The sequence below is a fragment of the Xylaria bambusicola genome (assembly GCF_022495145.1).
Source record: "Xylaria bambusicola strain CBS 139988 unplaced genomic scaffold F5B22scaffold_23, whole genome shotgun sequence".
Lineage (NCBI taxonomy): Eukaryota > Fungi > Ascomycota > Sordariomycetes > Xylariales > Xylariaceae > Xylaria > Xylaria bambusicola.
Genome location: NW_025953576.1, coordinates 213,421 through 231,037, shown reverse-complemented (window position 1 = coordinate 231,037; position 17,617 = coordinate 213,421). Strand labels below are relative to the sequence as shown.

General features: G+C 49.8%; 4 protein-coding genes across 4 annotated transcripts; all 4 read left to right on the top strand.

The window, feature by feature from the left end:
* Positions 1 to 1,328: 1,328 nt before the first annotated feature.
* On the top strand, positions 1,329 to 3,319 carry F5B22DRAFT_646981 (acetyl-CoA synthetase-like protein; the record flags this gene model as incomplete). Its single annotated transcript, XM_047978804.1, has 5 exons — positions 1,329 to 1,722; positions 1,776 to 2,073; positions 2,135 to 2,511; positions 2,576 to 2,905; positions 2,976 to 3,319. The coding sequence occupies 5 exons, from the start codon at positions 1,329 to 1,331 to the stop codon at positions 3,317 to 3,319; spliced, it is 1,743 nt and encodes a 580-aa protein (XP_047830410.1).
* Positions 3,320 to 4,726: 1,407 nt separating this feature from the next.
* F5B22DRAFT_202564 (ankyrin repeat-containing domain protein) lies at positions 4,727 to 8,158 on the top strand. The gene is made up of 3 exons (XM_047969611.1): positions 4,727 to 4,858; positions 4,923 to 5,210; positions 5,441 to 8,158. Exon 3 carries the CDS (start codon positions 5,463 to 5,465, stop codon positions 8,016 to 8,018), a length of 2,556 nt encoding a protein of 851 aa, XP_047830409.1. The 5' UTR covers positions 4,727 to 4,858; positions 4,923 to 5,210; positions 5,441 to 5,462; the 3' UTR covers positions 8,019 to 8,158.
* A 1,021-nt stretch (positions 8,159 to 9,179) lies between these two features.
* F5B22DRAFT_202487 (amidohydrolase) lies at positions 9,180 to 11,327 on the top strand. The gene is made up of 5 exons (XM_047969610.1): positions 9,180 to 9,951; positions 10,026 to 10,078; positions 10,170 to 10,502; positions 10,651 to 11,080; positions 11,182 to 11,327. Exons 1-5 carry the CDS (start codon positions 9,263 to 9,265, stop codon positions 11,240 to 11,242), a joined length of 1,566 nt encoding a protein of 521 aa, XP_047830408.1. The 5' UTR covers positions 9,180 to 9,262; the 3' UTR covers positions 11,243 to 11,327.
* A 2,065-nt stretch (positions 11,328 to 13,392) lies between these two features.
* F5B22DRAFT_646978 (uncharacterized protein) lies at positions 13,393 to 15,964 on the top strand (the record flags this gene model as incomplete). The annotated part of the gene is made up of 4 exons (XM_047978803.1): positions 13,393 to 13,832; positions 13,891 to 14,820; positions 14,869 to 15,568; positions 15,620 to 15,964. The coding sequence occupies 4 exons, from the start codon at positions 13,393 to 13,395 to the stop codon at positions 15,962 to 15,964; spliced, it is 2,415 nt and encodes an 804-aa protein (XP_047830407.1).
* Positions 15,965 to 17,617: the final 1,653 nt, after the last annotated feature.

Here is a 17,617-nt window from a genome sequence, read left to right as displayed (position 1 = left end):
CCTGAGTCTTCTTGTAAAGACAGAAATAACGATCTCATTTCACTCTGCTGCTGCTGCTGCTGCTGTGATACAGCGCTGTCCTTCGATGTCTCTGCGGTGATAGGAGAAGGCGGAGGATATACTGTAGATAGGTAAGAAGAGTCTTGCAAGTTTCATACCCCCTAGTTCCTTGCATAGCTGACCCCTGGTACTATAACAGCTTCATTGGCGATCATATAGAGTTTCGTTTCACGCAGAAGCGGATATCCTTCATCTTCGACATCAGCGGTCCGGTCCTTTGCTGAAAATGCGGCTCGACATCGAAGAACTCTTGGGTGATTTTGACATCACCTTCGTCGACGGCCTGTGGATCGCGCTCGTCGCTGCCGAGGCAGTTATTATTATCTGCGTCCTTGGGCAGCGCTTACTTGGATGCGAGTTACAGGATGGGCGAAAGAGATAGAGCGCGATAGGAAATATTGAAGAAACGAGCCGGTGTCTTTGATGTCACATCCGCCTTGGTTGGTGAGAAATGGCCCTTGTGATAGATGGTATATCTCCTCGGCGGCCATCTTTGGGTTCGGCGGCTGTGCATTCTATCACAAGATGTCGTTCCAACGCCTTGTTCATCTGTGGAGTTAGGCCAATCTCCATTCGAGAACCTCTTTACCATCGGCAAATTACGAGCTGGTTTTACTATCGTCGTCGCCGATGCATCGGGTGTTGTTACCGATGCCGATGAACTTGTTAACATTTCTCTGCGCTGAACATACCATATATTTATATCACGCAAGCCGGTGGCGACGAACCGGAGATGTTTCAGGCTCATCTAAAATGAGGCTATATCCGCGCCGCTGGAATGAGACGTATCGGTGGACCTCGGAGGTTAGGGGCACAAGTCCACTTGTATATAAGCAATTGACCTCAGTCATACCATATGGAGCTTGGCAGCTTGCTGTACTGTGAATAGCTTGAAAGTAAGAGGTTACCTATACCTGCACATGCCCCAGTAGAGGAGCATAAAATACGCCGTATTTATGGCTCATCTCGCAGATCTGTTCGTGCGCGATAGCGTGAGGGAAGTCATTCTCATCCTTGTACGTGTGTTGATCATAAGACGCCCTTGACATCCCATTTCCGTCCGACATAAACGATAATCACTGCAACCCCAAAGTTTAGTGATTGTTATTTGTGGCGTTAGTATTTACATGCAGATCTGCTGCTGTATAGGTAGAGAAAGCGGCCGGTTGGTGGCTGAGATCGAATGCGACACCCCGCATACGAGTTCACCTCTTTCTGGTTGTCTTCCCACATTTTGCTACTCCGAGGACTCTCAATCGCTGCGAACCATGGCTTCTGAATTGAATCCGGCGACCAAACGCTCCGGCCAAGATGGCCTCTCCATAGTTCACGGCCGGCGGGATATACCGCTCGAGGAGCTTGACATCGGACATCTCATCAAAAATCAAGCACGCCTCTATAGAGATCGCCCAGCGATAATCGGCCCGTACCCCAAGGCGCTGACGCGGTGGACATATGGCCAATTAGAAGAGAACAGCAACGCTCTTGCTAGGGCGTTGATGGCAGCGGGTGTGTCTAAAGGGGATCGCGTGGGCATTTTTGCAGGCAATAGGCTAGAGTACTGTGCTCTGCTCTTCGCTGCTGGGAGAATCGGCGCGATATTGGTCGTTTACAATGCGACGTATACCCCGTCTGAGCTTCACAAGGCGCTCAAACATACCGGTGCGAACCTCACATCTTGAAACTTTCGTGGCTTGTGATTAACGATGTGGCAGAGTGCAAGGTTCTTTTCCTGTCGACGGACATGGGGAGGGGCGATGACAGCGCGTATTTCAAGTGTGTACATGATGCGACGGATTTGCCGACGCTACAGACGATTGTCCTACTGGATGAAGACGGTCATGGGACTAAAGCTCGATGCACGCATTATCAACAATTCCTACGAGGTTCTGCTCGGATTAGTGAGGGGGCTTTGCGGGCTGCTGAGCAGAAGGTCAATCCGCACGATGTTCTGAATTTACAGTTTACAAGTGGGACGACGGGAAACCCGAAAGCCGTCATGCTAACACATCAGTGAGTACCTACTCATCTTCAAGAGAAGAAGACAGAGTGCTGACAATTGTGAAATTGAAAGCGGTTTAATCAACAATGGCCGCATTACCGGACGTATAATGGGGTTGGGCGCAAGTGATGTGTTAAGTTGTCCAATGCCAATGTATCATTTATCAGGCCTTGGAATAGGGCTCTTCGCGACCCTCACTCATGGAGCAGCCGTCGTATTTCCTAGGCAGTTCTTCGACCCCTTGGCCGTGATACATAGTGTCCAGCGCGAGCACTGCACAGCACTGTTCGGAGTCCCGACTATGTGGGTTGCGTTTCTACAGCATCTGAAGCCTGGATGGGACTTCTCAGGGGTGAAGACTGGTATCTCGGGCGGAGCGTCCGTGCCGAGACCGCTTATGGAGGATATCCAGAAAAAGCTCAAGGTGAAGGATTTTGTAGTCCTATATGGTCAGTAATCAGCTGTCCTCTGGGTCTGATATAGGAGATCTCGGTATTTGCTGACGACGACCAGGAATGACGGAGACTTCGCCTGTCGCGTTCATAACGAGACGATCTGACTCTGTAGAGAAACAGCTGACGACCGTTGGCCAGGTGCTGCCGCATACGTCGGCTAAGATAGTCGATGCGGAAGGGCAAATTGTGCCGATTGGCCAGAGAGGCGAGGTCTGCTTTGCTGGGTATTTGCTTCAGAAGGGATACTGGAAGGACAAGGAGCAGACGGCCAAGGCGATGAAGCGCGATCAGTCGGGCGTCTTGTGGATGCACTCTGGCGACGAAGGGCTGCTGGATGAGGATGGGTATTGCGCGATCACGGGGCGGATCAAGGACATTATCATTAGAGGTGCGCGCTCACTTCATTTCTCATCCCTCGAATATCGCAGAGTACAGCTAATCACGCAATGAATCACCAGGGGGCGAAAACATCTACCCGCTAGAAATCGAGGAACGTCTAATGCAACATCCCGCCATTGCTAGCGCAGCGGTCATCGGAGTCAAGGACGCGAAGTACGGAGAGACCGTAGGCGCATTCCTCGAGTCTCGTCAAGGGGCAGCGAAGATCGAACCTGAGGAGATTCGGGCCTGGGTGAGACGAGAACTGGCATATCACAAAGCCCCAGTTCACGTTTTCTGGGTTGGCAAAGGGGGCAGCTTGGAGAGTTTCCCGGTAACTGGGAGCGGCAAGGTTCAGAAGGAAAAGTTGAGGGAAATTGCGAATTCACCGGTGAAAGGGATACAGAAAAGTTCTAAGATCTAATGGTTTGAGAGTAATAGATGGGTTAAGATATAATATTCTCGGCAAAGGCCTATTACACGACGGAATTTGTTGTCGATATCACCATGTGCAACAGGAGATCTTAGTGCCTACAGAGGTTGGCGCAGCAGAAACTAGCCTTTAATGCGCGGGTTTAAGATATTTCAAGGCAGGTTTTGAGAGGTCTAGCTCAACTGAGATCAACTTCGCCCTCTTCTAGATGAACTGGAGGCCATTTGAGGTTGAACCAGGGCGGGTGAAACCTGTACTGTATTTGCACTGTAAACACACAGTGTATGCATCAGTGCCTGCTCTCGCCTGCCTGGTAGGTATCTTGGCCGTTCCAACTTTCGCTATCCCATCTTCATCCGACCCGTTGCATCTCATCTTGTCTACGCTATTCACAACTTCATGTTGCACTTCACATGTGAAAGATGGCCTCACCGATGGAGGCCTAGAACATGCCACGAGCAGTGTACAATTGAGTTCTCAACAGGTCGCGATCGCCTAATCTCGACCAGGAATAAGGTTTTGGGAGGGCTTTGGAGAGCGCGCCGATTGCCTTAATCTCCTTCGGCCTCGAGGGCTATGCCCTACCTATGCTCGCCGCCAAAACCGGTCGAAACACTCTTGATATATCTAGACACTAGGGCTGGTATTGGATCGCCAAGCATAGCACAAAATGCTTAACCATGCATCTATGTCGTGGGGGCTGAGACGTCTGTCCAAAATCAGGTCAGCAGGAATTGTCCAGCACCCCGGCAGCCCAAGTTTCTCGTCCAGGCGATTGGCCCAATATCCTTGCCAACACCCTTCCTAAGCTTTTTTCACGGAGTATTTGGATGCTACAGGTAGTATCGGGTAGTATATTGACATGCAGCATGTACCTAGGCAGGCTCTGGACCGGAGACCAGGTCATGATGTCCAATGATAGGCAGCTATCATATCGTTGGGATTTTCGACCAAAGCCTCAGAGGCTACTCGCAGCACCTTTCATATAAGATGATTCGCGCCCCTTCTCCTCGGCCTCATTGAGTCTTTTTTTATTTCAATTATCCTTAACGCTCATTTTGTCAATTTTATCAATCTATAATCATCCCTTTATCATCGCATTGCGTCCTTTTCTCAGGCTACGCACAGCGTAAATGGCTTCTTCTATACAGCCAACCGGGGAGCGGAGAGGTGATATATGGGAACGACACAAGCCGGTACTACGCCAACTGTATCAGGTAGAGAGAAAAAGGCTTGTTGACATAAAAACGATAATGGAAAGGGACTATGAGTTTCCTATCACGCCGTAGGTTGCTCTGATCACACTATAGCGGCTGCATACTGACGCTCGTAGCTTGTCGACCTACGAATCAAAGCTTCGCCTAATTGGTCTTCGCAAGAAATTGAAGAAGGCAGATTGGCCTGCTGTTTATCAGGAACTCCAAAAAAGAGGAGAAAAGGCTAGCGCGGTATATCTTTGCGGAACGAAGATATCTTCCGCCACTGTTTGGAAGGAAATCAGACGCTCAGGGGCTAGACCAATTGATCATGGTAGGGTATCTCGGTTCCCAATTCCTAACAAGTCATTACTAAGAACCAACCTGCTATTAAACAGGCCATAATAAACAACTCCCTCGAGATGTGGCGGTACGGACGCCTTCCCCAGGAAGACAATCACCGCCACTTCCTGTAATATGTCGACGTCGGGACAATTCCTCTCGGGACACTTTCTCATCGCAAACTCCATCGGTCGCACTACAACAGACCGCACTTTCGCCACTAGATACGACGATTAAGAGGTCTGATCTCATACATGAAATGAGTGTATCTTGTGAGATTTCAGATTTTCATAGCATCCTGCTTCAGCATACACCTTCGTATATCTACAGACTGGAACTACCTAGTATGTTTAAGATGTCCCATATCGACACCAGTTTTCCTTTTCTCAGTAGCCTGAGCTGATATTCTTGTCTTTATATGCTTGTTTGAGAAAGCACGCATTGTTTCCTCTACAGCCTATAATAATCTCTCAGATTTTCCGTTCTATTCACATTTGATGCACCCTAATATTAGCTCCGGTCCCAACCCAGTTATCCGCGAATCTCCAGGACAAGAACTCAGCAATGCACTTAGTTATCTGTCGAATATCGTTTACATGATTTCAAATCAGTTATTTACCGATTCGGAAAAGATTCGCTGTTTCGATAATCTTTTCGCGTGTTTTCCTACGAATGTACTCTACTCACTCCTAGCGAGTACATCTCGCAGTGTCCACGTTGTCTTCCATGAAGTACTGGACTACCTATTTCTACGCGACCGGAGAGATGACTTTCAAATGCTGGTGGAAGCTGCTGCGCATGATTATCCGGATTGGCTTGTCGCATCAGCGCAGAATCTTATCCTCCATGCCGTAATGATGAACTGTCCCAGCGCATGCCGCCTTCTACTGGAGATTGATAAATATGCAGCTCAAAAATATATCAGCTACTCATTTTCGGCCCAGACTTGGGGCCATTCGCGTTATGTGATTGCAGTTCTTTGTGCGATTTCCGCAGGGCACATCGATTGCGCACGACTGCTGATAGCGCACGTAGCCCGGAATTGTCCACTGCAACATGGTCAGGGCTATAGTTGCGATACAACCCCATATTCATGTCCAACAAGAGAGAATGGAATGCATGTGCATACTTTCGAGTGCCCTAAAAATGAAGTCACATTTTTGTTTTTTGGGGTGGTACGCGAACTACGACACGGGGACTTCCGCTCCCCGCCTGTGCTTGGATGCATCAGCAGATACATGCCATTGCGTCTCGAGATGCAGACAGTGCAACGTGGGTTTGAGATATTGATTGAATTCGGATGCGATATTGATGCTATTGCGCCGCTGTTCAGAGAACCAACACCTACCTCGTACAAACAGCCACTTCTACAGGGTTTTGAGGTTGGACTAGGAAAGCTCTACGGACATCTAAAAGTTCCGCTATGTCTACTACCTACGGTTCTTGATATAACATATAACTGGCACAAGGAAGTCTTTTACCACTTTGCTTGCCATAGGGATCGAAATGCTACGCGCCTTACTCGCACTGGGTTATACCTTGCAGCAGAAGAAGGAAGCGATTATCTTGTCCGATACCTCGACACGATGTGCTCTAGACAGTCAGACCTTCATGGATTACTTCAAATCATCCTTGTCGAGCAATTTGTTGCGAGGTTTGATCTCAAAATTGCACACGCGCTTGTGAAGCGTGATGTTGACTTCAGACCCCTTCCGCAAGACTTTGGGTCGTCCCTTCTTCTAGCAAGATTTCTGGGTATAATAAAAGACCACACCATCACCTCAGAGATTATCGACATCCTCGACCATTTCATTCGGAAAGAAACAACCATTGATTCGAATGTCATGATGTTTGCAGTCAAGTGTCAGGGGACCCAGCTGCTGGAGCTTCTTGCTAGCCACAACGCTGATTTCAAAACCTATGGCACTCCAGCTCTCTATATGGCTGCTGTTCTCAACAACTACGAGGCAATAGATTGGCTGCTAAAGACTGGAGTCGATATTAATGCAGGGTTTCTTCTTAACGATACGCACACCACTGTGGTTGGTGGCTTATTTGAAGCGTGGAGGCCCTGTGAGCTCACATTTCTGAATCTCAGTTCGCCATATTTTGACCGCTATACGTCGTACAACTTATTACCAAATCTAGAGAGGGGACCTGTCGCTCCAATGCTCAAGCATTTGGTGGGCCGAGGTGCTTCCCTGCGACCTGAGCCGGGCAACTCCCAGCCTAATAGCCTTTTGCTGCACGCTATCACAACAGGAAAACATCTCTCAGATATCCTCGACATAATTACTTATCTTCTTATGGCTCAAGGCGGAGTTCACAACCAGTCGCCGTCTCAGCCTTGTCTATTCGAGCCGTGCTTTGACGACCATTTAGATTGCAGCCATTCTTCTTCTGAGAACTTGAACTGTGGGCTACGGATTTTCAATATTCTTCTTGCCAGTGACATTCCGATCGCTCACAGCGGCGTTCTTGCTGTTTTGATAAGAAGCGGTGCATCGTTAGACTTAATTCATATGGTTATTAGCAGAGGGGTTAATATCAATGCCTACTCTCGCCGAGCAAGAAAACATTTATGTATCCAGTGCACACCTCTTCAGGCGGCATCCATGACCGGCAAGTTTGAGCTAGTTCGGAGTCTTATCGGGAATGGCGCAGATGTCAACCTCCCCGGGAAAGGCTGGGGAGGTATGACAGCTCTCCAAGCTGCTTGTAACCTGCCTTATGGACAGGGCGAAGACCGGAAAACTAAGATTTTATTAGTCGGATTTCTTATGGACAGCGGTGCTGATGTGAATGCACCCGCTGCTGATGATAACGGATGTACTGCTTTGCAAGCTGCAGCAGAGACTGGTGACATTGAACTAGCAAAGATATTACTCGATAACGGCGCCGATATCAATGCCCCAGGTCCCCGTATAGATAGAATTAGTGTTTTAGATTGTGCTGTACAGGGTGGGCGGTTGGATATGACCAAGTTTCTACTTGATCTGGGAGTATTAAGTTATCAGCGAGGGGAATCCGGCTATGATGGTGCGATAGAAATAGCTGGGTTGTACGGTTACTGGGCAATCGCTGATCTTCTTCAAGAACGAGCGAGGGAGTGCACACAGATACGCGATTTACTTGGAGAGAGTGGCTGTTGACGAACAAGGGCGCTTTCATCTTGGGAGTAAAGCACAGGGAAATACCTAGAAGGGTACAGGGCGCACCAATTGTCTATTTCCAATTGAGACAGAGTCTTGCTAGTTTGAATGGCAACTTAGATGCAGTTGCTTCACCTGTGTACATGCTTATGTGATCATTTTAGTTTCACGGGTTGAAACCCTCTAACTAGTGTTTCGTGCATGGACTCGTCGAAGTTGTGCTCTCCTTTACAGTCGGATTTAAGAACCGGCCAATTGCGGGTAACAAACCGCTCTTGTCTCTCCGGATTTAACACAGCTTGCTAGGTAGTTCGATTTAACTTGCAATACGCTAACCTGTCTCTAATGTCCTTGACTGACACCAGGATATCCTAGATAGCGCATAAAGGACATGGGGGAAAAGTGCAATATTGATGCGTTGTGTGGCCTATATTCGTACCGGTAGCCTATCGTTTACAAATCATAGGCCATAGATAGATGTTCTTTTTGGTATAAAAGCCTGGCAGGCTTATACTAGCAAGGATTGGCCTCGATTCGTCTCGATGCATACAAGTGCAAAAAAGCAGAAATGACACTTCCTTTCAGATGCAGCTTTCCTCCTGCCGCTACCCCTCATGGAGAAGAGAGAAGAAATGAAGCCCTCCCGTAACTTGTAGATGAACAGTCTGCTCCCCGGCATAGAATAACATGCGAGGAACATGTGAGGATCTAGATCTAGATTACCAATGTCTCTTCCAAGCCAGGTACCGATGATCTAGTGAATAATTGCCGGCGAACCCATCTCCCAGTCGGCAAGAGAGCACGTTCACCGGCAAGTATGCTCCATCAGCCCACCGGCGTTACAGTGCATCAGCGCATTTTTGGAGCAACGGATCAAGAAGAATGGGGGAAACAAAAAACGGTTTCCTGGGCGGATTGGCCCGCTCTGATAGGTCCCGCACGTGCATCCGTCTGCGTCGCGGCTCCGGCGGGCGCCCCTCACCTTCGCTCACGGCTCGTGTTACGCGTGCGAGGGCTAAACTCCGAAGCGGACGTCATTAGTGATGATGAACAATCGCTGCTGTGCTGGGCGTGGTGAGCAGAGAGCAGGGGGTTTCGAAATTGGTTGTCGCACAGCAGATGCTTTGCGACGCGGACGTAGAATAATCGCCGGGTGAGATTCGTATAAGAATCGTTCATTGTCTTTCTTCATCATTGACTTCTGTCTTGAGTCTGGCGGTGAGCATCTCATGTGAACCGTTAAAATGCGTTCTACATTGCTCGCTTCTCTTGCCGGTTATTCCGGCGCGGCACTGTCTGCTTCAACGCTGCTTTCAGGCGGTACTATCATTGCCTTTGATGAAGACAGCAAGTCTCTGAGCGTCATACGCGACGGCGCATTGCTCGTTACTGATGATCGCATCGCCGGCCTCTACGATGAAGCTAGCCCGGAGGATATACCTGCTGACACCGAGGTCGTGGACTGCACCCATAAGATTATCACCCCGGGTTTCATCGACACACATCGCCATGGATGGCAGACGGCGTTCAAGACGCTCGGTTCGAACACGACGCTGGCAGACTACTTCCTGACCTGGTCCAGCCCTGCTGCTAACCACCTCTTCACTGCTGAGGATGTATACGACGGCCAACTCACTGGACTCCTCGAAGCTATCAATGCCGGTGTGACGACAACGCTGGACCACGCTCATAGCATGTGGTCGACAGATCGAGCCGAAGCTGGGCTCGAAGCGTCAATTGAGAGCGGTGCGCGCGTCATCTGGGCCCCCGCGATTGACCCCACGCCGAATTACCCGTTTGCGGACCAGATCAAGGACTGGAAGAGGTGGAATAGGAGGTCTTTTCCGAATGATCTGGTCACGCTTGGTATTGCATATGATGGCTGGGATATTGGCGTACCGGAGAATACGCTGGCTTTGGCTAAATTGATTAAGTATGTCGACGGATCGATCTCATGCTCTGAGCATGGTTTCTTTCGCTGTTCCTTCGGCTGATTGGATTTCATAGAGACGCGAAACCACCCGTCTTGACGATCCATTGGCTTGGTGGTGCCTGGCCAAGTAAGCTTCTCATTCATCCTCTCAACAATCCTCTTCCTCCCTTTCCCCAAGAGACGGAGTGAAAATGGCTGATAGGCGGACAATCCCATAGTCGACAGCTCCCCAGCACTAGTCCACTCCTTCGGGGTCCTGAACACATCCACGGCCGTCGTGTTCTCGCACGGCGTGGGCATAACAGCGGCGTCGGCAGACCTCTTGCGCTCAACCAACCAATTCCTCTCCATCACCCCCGAGTCGGAAATGCACTGCGGCCACGGACATACTTACTCGCATCATATCCATGAGCAGGCTGCCCTCGGCGTCGACACGCATCTTGCGTTCTCGACGGATATCATCACGCAGGCGCGGCTGTGGCTGCAGCGCACGAGGTCGAGGTTGTTCGATGAGGTGCTGGATCATTGGCATATTCCTGCTAAGAATCCTAGTGAGCAGCTTTCTCTCTTCGTTTCCTTCCCCCTCCCTTCATTTTCTGGCCTTGCCTCCCAGCCGGGCTATCTCCCGTCCCGGCTTAGATAGGATATGATGAGAAGGACATGGCAAAAGCGATGCATGAGCAACACTAACCTCCCTAGTGTCCGTAAACCAAGCCTTCCTCCTCGCAACCCGCCAAGGCGGGCTCGCGCTCCGACGCCCAGATCTAGGCGTGATCCGCCCGGGCGCCAAAGCCGACCTCGTCATCTTCAACGGACGTTCCCCAAGTCTTCTCGGCTGGGCGGATCCCGTCGCGGCCGTCATCCTGCATGCGAACGTCGGCGATATCGAACATGTCCTCGTCGACGGAAAGTTCGTCAAGCGCGATGGGAAACTCACGTATGAGAAGTATCCCGAGCTCGTGGAGAGCTTTTTGAAGAGCGCCGAGAGGATTCGAGCGAAGGCGTTGGAACGCCCGGAGCCCGTGCTCACGGGGACGTTCTTTGGGGCTGAAGGACGGTGCTTTTATGCGGATGCTGAGCAGGTTGATGTTGTGAGGGGTGAGGGCACTGGGTATGGGCCGCTTTTCCGGTGAGTTTGCCTTCTTTGATATGTGTTGAGCGTTTGATTCTAGTTACTTGCTGAGGGGGTTGGTTGATTGTTGGTGCTCTGCTTGTGCTGACTGGTGATAGCGACACTAGCGATAAATCATCTGCGAAAGCGGCGTCGGGAAAGAAACACGATGAGCTATAATCGCATCTGGGCGATGGAAGTGAAATGATACGATGGTCTAATATTGTATAATGATTCACAGTGCCATGTTGTAAGGGTCATTACGTCTAGTGAATATCAAATTGATCACGAAGTCTTTTTGTCTCAAGAAGCTTGAGATGATGCAATTGACTGTTGCATTTAGGAGAACATGTCTACCGCTATCTATCACCTTTACAAGATAATAAGGACCTATACAGGCGCTATCCTGCACCTCGGCTACTCAACCCCAACATGCCAGAATATCAACCACTCAGACGAATGTCTGGATATCAGCAGGTATCGGCCAGATAGACTTCCCTTTGGACCACAAATTATCCGACTTATGTATTCATATATTACTCCATTGACAGCTCTAAATAGCGAATGATGTACTCTATCAACACCGAATGACATCGTCGCTAGTCACTGATTAGTAACCATCAAGACAATGTGATTCGCGCAGCATTCCACCCGCCGGTTAAATGATCGCGTTGTCTCAAGGGATCTCGCGCTTTATCTTGAATTGGGGTGGCGGCATAGAGGAATCAGTGGCATTGTGTTGCCCTAGTCTCTGAGGCTTTTCACTGGCTGGTCTGCCGCGCTGTCTATCCGATCTCGCAGGCGTGGAAGGGATTACCGTAGGTGCCCCTCGATTAGGCGTATTGTGAGAAGACCTCGTACAACTATAATTACCCGGGCCGCTGCGAGGCTGATAAGACCTCGAGACTCTCGGAACACGTGGAACCCTTGGACTCTGAGGTCTTTCCAGCGGCGGCGGTGGTGATGTGGAAGCTGACTGGACCTGGGGGTTCGGGTCACGTATTTTAAAAGTGTGAATCGCCAACCGGGCTGTGTCTAGAATTCCCTGCTTGATCGATTCACCTCGTTGACTGGCTTCCACCACGAGATCTTGCCCTGCGCGCACAAGAAGCTCCCGGATGGTTTTGCGGAATGCTACTGCCCAAGCTGCAAGCACAGCGTGAATTGTTGCATCTATCATGTTCTTCTCCGTGGCAGACAGGGCAGGAAATAGTGTCTCGCGGATCACGGTTATGGTTTGTCGAATGGCTCTTGGATACTAGCGTCATGGTGGCTCCTAGAATCAACTCACAGAGGATAGGTGTCCGAGCTGGTGTCGGATAGAGTGGCGAGTTGTTGTTGCCCTATTGCTGGAGGTGACTGAAAGCTAGGAGTGATATGCTGAGACATGATAGCTAAGACGAAGCTATTTGCTGTTTCCCCATCTCCAGTTGGGATTGCACTGTCATGATGAGCTTCTCAGGTGTAACCAAGATAGTGTCTTGGGCTTTGGGGTCTGAGGATTGAGATGCAGGAAGTAAGACTCGTGGATGGAGAGAAGAGAAGCTGGGTTGTTCGGTCGGTTCTATAACGTCCTCTGTGTTTTAAATGGATTTTCAGAAGGAGGTGTCGTTGTTGCTAGAGAGCCGTTTCTCCCCATGCATCGTGGACAGTTGCTGAGGGCGCCGTTGCCCATGACGCATCCCTTACGCGTTCGCGGAATATGAAGCCCTTTCAGCTGTCTCTATGGCTACAAGATCAGAAGTGTCTCTCTTCGCTTACCCCTATTGCCCGGTGTATCCTATCCCTGAAGTCTGATACTTTGATGAAGGTACCATTTGAGCACAATCATTGTGTGATGGTACAGGTTTGTAGTCTCTCATGGCTTACCAGAAACTGCTTGTGATCATCTGCATACCCTTATCTCATCATACTTATCTCACCTCATCTCATCTCACCTCACTCATCCAAACGGTGACGTAAGTAGGTGCTTATATAATTTCCATTCAGGATTAGCGTACATGCCTATCCAAATCTTAGGAATGGGTGGCAGGTGGTACGGTGGTACCTGCGGCGTGCCGGCGGTCGCTCGGTCGCTCCCATTTTATTTTCCACAGCGCGACCGAACCCAGCACAAAATCCGGCCAATCCAACTGACACATCACATTTTCTTCCATCCAGCATTTTTGGTTGGCGCGCTCTGATTTCTTTGGTCTTGGTCCCCGCCATCCTGTGTGACAGTAATTGGATCCAACTTCGTCTCAAGTTCGTCTCATCTTGACTCTCAATCCCTTGGTAGATAGCAAACTGTCTAGTGTCGCGCCCGCTGTCGCCGTGTTACATCATACGCCATGTATAATAGGGATGATCGCTATTCTTCATCTGCCGGCCCTCCTCCGCCACCTCCTCCCTTACATCGGCATCCTCCACCTCCAGGCTATGATCGATACGATCCATATCCACCGCCGCCGCCGCCCTCTAATCTCCCTCCTCCCCCCCCTCCTCCTCCGCCGTCTTATCAACAGTGGGATAGACGCGATAGTCGAGATAGAGATGGTCGCGATGGCCGTGACAGCTACTACCCTCGCGATCGAAACGATGGCCACAGATTTCGTGGTCCTTATTCCGACCTACGCCAACACCGCGGGCCCTACAGAGATTCGAGAGACTCGCGAGATTCCCGCGATTATCGCAACTCTCGCGACGAGTACCGCCCACCGAGTTCCGAATTCACCTTCCGCCAAGACGCCCCGGCTGGCATCACAACTAATGGGGCGCCCTATTATCCACGGTACGTTATGGACTGTTCTATTCAATCGAGAATACTAGCTAATATGGGCTGATTACAGTCGCGACGACAGAGGTCCCGATTCCTACGCGCCTCGCTATAATGACTCCCGTCGCAACCGAAACCAGCCGCGTCGTACCGGCCCTTACCAGCGTCGCGAGAAGGAGAAAGCCGCCGATCGCTTACTGCTCTCCAAACGATTCGATGACCAAGGTGAACTCATGCTAGGCGACACGGCTGTCCGCCCGACGTACCGAGATATCGATGAGCTCTCCGATAGTGACGAGGTTGACATGGATATCTCGGACAACGGCGACTCGGACTCGAACGCGGCAGATCGTCCTGCCAAACGGACACGCACAGATGCACCCGCCACTACCCGAGACACGGCATCCGATGCACCGAAATGGTCTAACCCAGACCCTTACACAGCCCTACCACCCCCCGAAACCACTCGTAAGAAGGACGTTGTGCAGCTAATCCGCAAGGCACGCGTCGAGGCTGAAGCGAAAAAGACGGCTGTGTCGACCGAAGCAGCCGACTTTATTTCATGCGACTTCTCCGATGACGATACTGCAGATCAGCAATTGAACGGCGCGTTAGAAAATCAACGGCCTGACGCTCCTACGGGGCCTCGCAGTGCACCCGCAGCATCAACACTCCCACCTAAGCCACCACCCGTTGCCTCGCAGCTTTCCTCTCAACGTCAAGAGAAGGTGCCCCCCTCGCAAGCTCCTTCCCCATCTTCTAACTTTACTAAACACGACCAAAAACCTCCTGCGCCTGCGGACTTAACCGCCTCTGCCTCTCTAGGAAGTCGCAAACGCAACATTGACGATGAAATTAAACCACCACATACCTTGCAGAATGTGAAAAAGGGAAACAAGATGCCGTCTGGTTCGATTGTGCCTGTTTGGCGACCCGAACCTGGCCAAAACCCATGTCCTTGGGCTGTTAGCGATCATTCCGCTGTACTTGACATGGGCACCCGGTAGGTTTACCTGACCCAATCATGTCTGTCCAATCCTAATCGTCCTAGGTTACACCACGAGATCAAGGACTTCTACGCCTACGTCAGTCCCCGTGATTTCGAAGAGAAGCTCCGCCAACGACTGATATCAAAGCTTGAATCTATTGTTCAGAAGAAATGGCGAATTGCGAGGATCTTGCCTTTCGGCTCATTCATGTCTGGTCTTTACTTGCCTACTGCCGACATGGATATCGCCATCTGTTCTCAAGATTTCATTGATGGAAAATATCCTCTATATGACAAGAAGAAATTTCTCTTCCATATGAAATCTCACCTTGAGTTTCACAGGGTTGCTTTTCAGAATGCGGTCGAGGTCATTTCTAGGGCAAAGGTACCTCTTGTCAAGTACACTGATAAGTTAACCGGTCTGAAGGTGGATATCTCATTCGAGAAACTAGATGGCTTCAAAGCCATTGACACCTTTCGTGAGTGGAAGAAGCAGTACCCCGCCATGCCTCCCTTGGTCTCAGTCATCAAGCACTTCCTGCTTATGCGCGGCCTCAATGAGCCTGTCAATGGTGGGATCGGTGGTTTCACCGTTATATGCATGGTAGTCCATGTACTACAGAATATGCCTCAAATTCAGAGCGGTTCAATGACGGACGACCACCTAGGCCAGCTCCTTATGGAATTCTTGAAGTACTATGGCTTCCTCTTCCAATATCAGACCGTCGCGATCCGTATGAACCCGCCTGGAATTATCAACAAGGTGAGCTTTTTAAGGTAATTATCATGTTAATGTGCTGATGTCAGTATCTAGGCCAAGGCGAGCACCCTAGTCTACCGTAGCCTCGATAGGCTTTCAATAATTGACCCTAATAACCCTGAGAATGATATCGCGGGTGGCTCCTCAAATTATTTCGCGATCAAAGACTGTTTTGCAAAGGCATACGAAGCTATCCAAAAGAGGATGTTCGAGTTCTCCCAAGAGGGCCATTCAGCCACGTCAGATCCTATCAAGGATACATTGTTATATCCAGTCTTTGCCGGAAACTATTCTCACTTCGAGGATCAGCGGAACTGGCTGCGAAAGCTAGAGCTGGGGGAGATACGCGAAGAAGACTTGGCGGAGTCCAAAAACAGCACCAAGCGCAGTCAGTGGTAACACTCGACTACTAATTCTAGTTTCACACGCACACATGAGATCATTAGGCGTCTTGCCCAGGACAGACAACCGATTCCATCCAAGAAAATACTGGATTTGACATTTATCAATCCAACATGCATGATAAAGGGCACGAGACGACGATACGGCGTTAAGGGCGACAGGAGTACAAAGAACGAAGACCGGGGGGGATATATAATATATGAGGTTCGGACAGATACCGAAAAGACGATCGAATCGCGGATCCAGGTGTTTTTCAAACTAACATACATTGAGATACCCTTCTTTGTTGATTCCATATTTTCACTGTTTGAGCCTAAGTTATGGCGATATGTAGCATAGTACAATGGGTGTCGGGCTCGACGTTCACAGTGTCGTTGTCCCCACTCTATCTTATCTCTTGATACCCCCTCGCCATCAATCACTGACATCCATCCAACTGGTGCAGATCCATAGCCAAGTGGCAGGGGAGAGAATACGATTGGCCTTTTATCTTCATGGCTCTTCCTTTTATATTCACCTCGTCTCATGTCATAACTACCTATGTTGTGACCGATCATCTTATATAAATCTTTGGTTTAGGGCGCAGAGACTATCAACGCTGTATTACACAGCGCAGGGTAGAAACTGCTTGCTAATATGTCACAGGCAGTGAGGTTTACAATTTCAAGGCGAGATTACTTGATTTGCGGACGTCATGAATTTGACTGCTTGCTCTCGCCTCTTGAGAAACTGAACTGGGTGCTTGGCACCCCCCATTTTCTCACCGGTTGCTTGACTGCGTGTCTGGCACCGGAGAGGAAATCTACGTTCGTCGCTTGATGAATGGTGGGTCTTTTACTCATGCTGCAATTGGGGACATGGTTATACTTTTGTTTGCATGGTGGCTGCCATCTTCATACTGGTAAGCGCAAAGTATATTAGCACAAACTACTTGGTGAGCATGACTTCTCTCGGCTACAGGTGTTTTAGACTCCGACATCGCAGGGTATCAAGGGTTGATTGCCTACTATCTCCTAATGCGATTAGTATCGATTGTCGCGAATGCCGGAACTGAACGCTTTTATTGTCTTTTACTGCGCATATATATCAATTCTCATTTGACTCTTCGCTCCTCGAGTAGTCAACGGTACTTAGCGCATGTCTTAGGAAAAACACAACGAACGGCGCCGTTACCGCCAGCCTGCCTGACCATACTTGTTCTATCTTCCTATCATGATAAGATGGGCCGACAGGATGGAAATAAACCCTTTCGCTAGCTGCGCGCCACTTACTATAGGCCAGCCAGTCAAGCTGGAAGTGCGGGGAAGAAGGCTGTTATTGGCGAGACCTAACGAAGTGTGGATGATCCCGGTTTTATTTCGATCTCGTGGTCTTGTTCCCGGGTTGGATTGATTCGCTGCGCTGCGCTGGAAGGCTTTTCGTAGAGTGGTATATGCGTGTGTGTTTGGGAAGTATTCTGCATTGCATACCGGTATTGCGCCGAGATGGGACAGTGAAGGGGGGCTTTTATATACTGGCTGCGCCTACCTGCCGAGCCTGCTTGATCATTCAAGCTTCTGGCTGTGGTAGGTATCAAGTGGTTGGTATGGCGTCCAGCCAGTCAGTCAAGACGATTGAGGTCACGTTACAGAGCGTGTCCCAAACCATCGA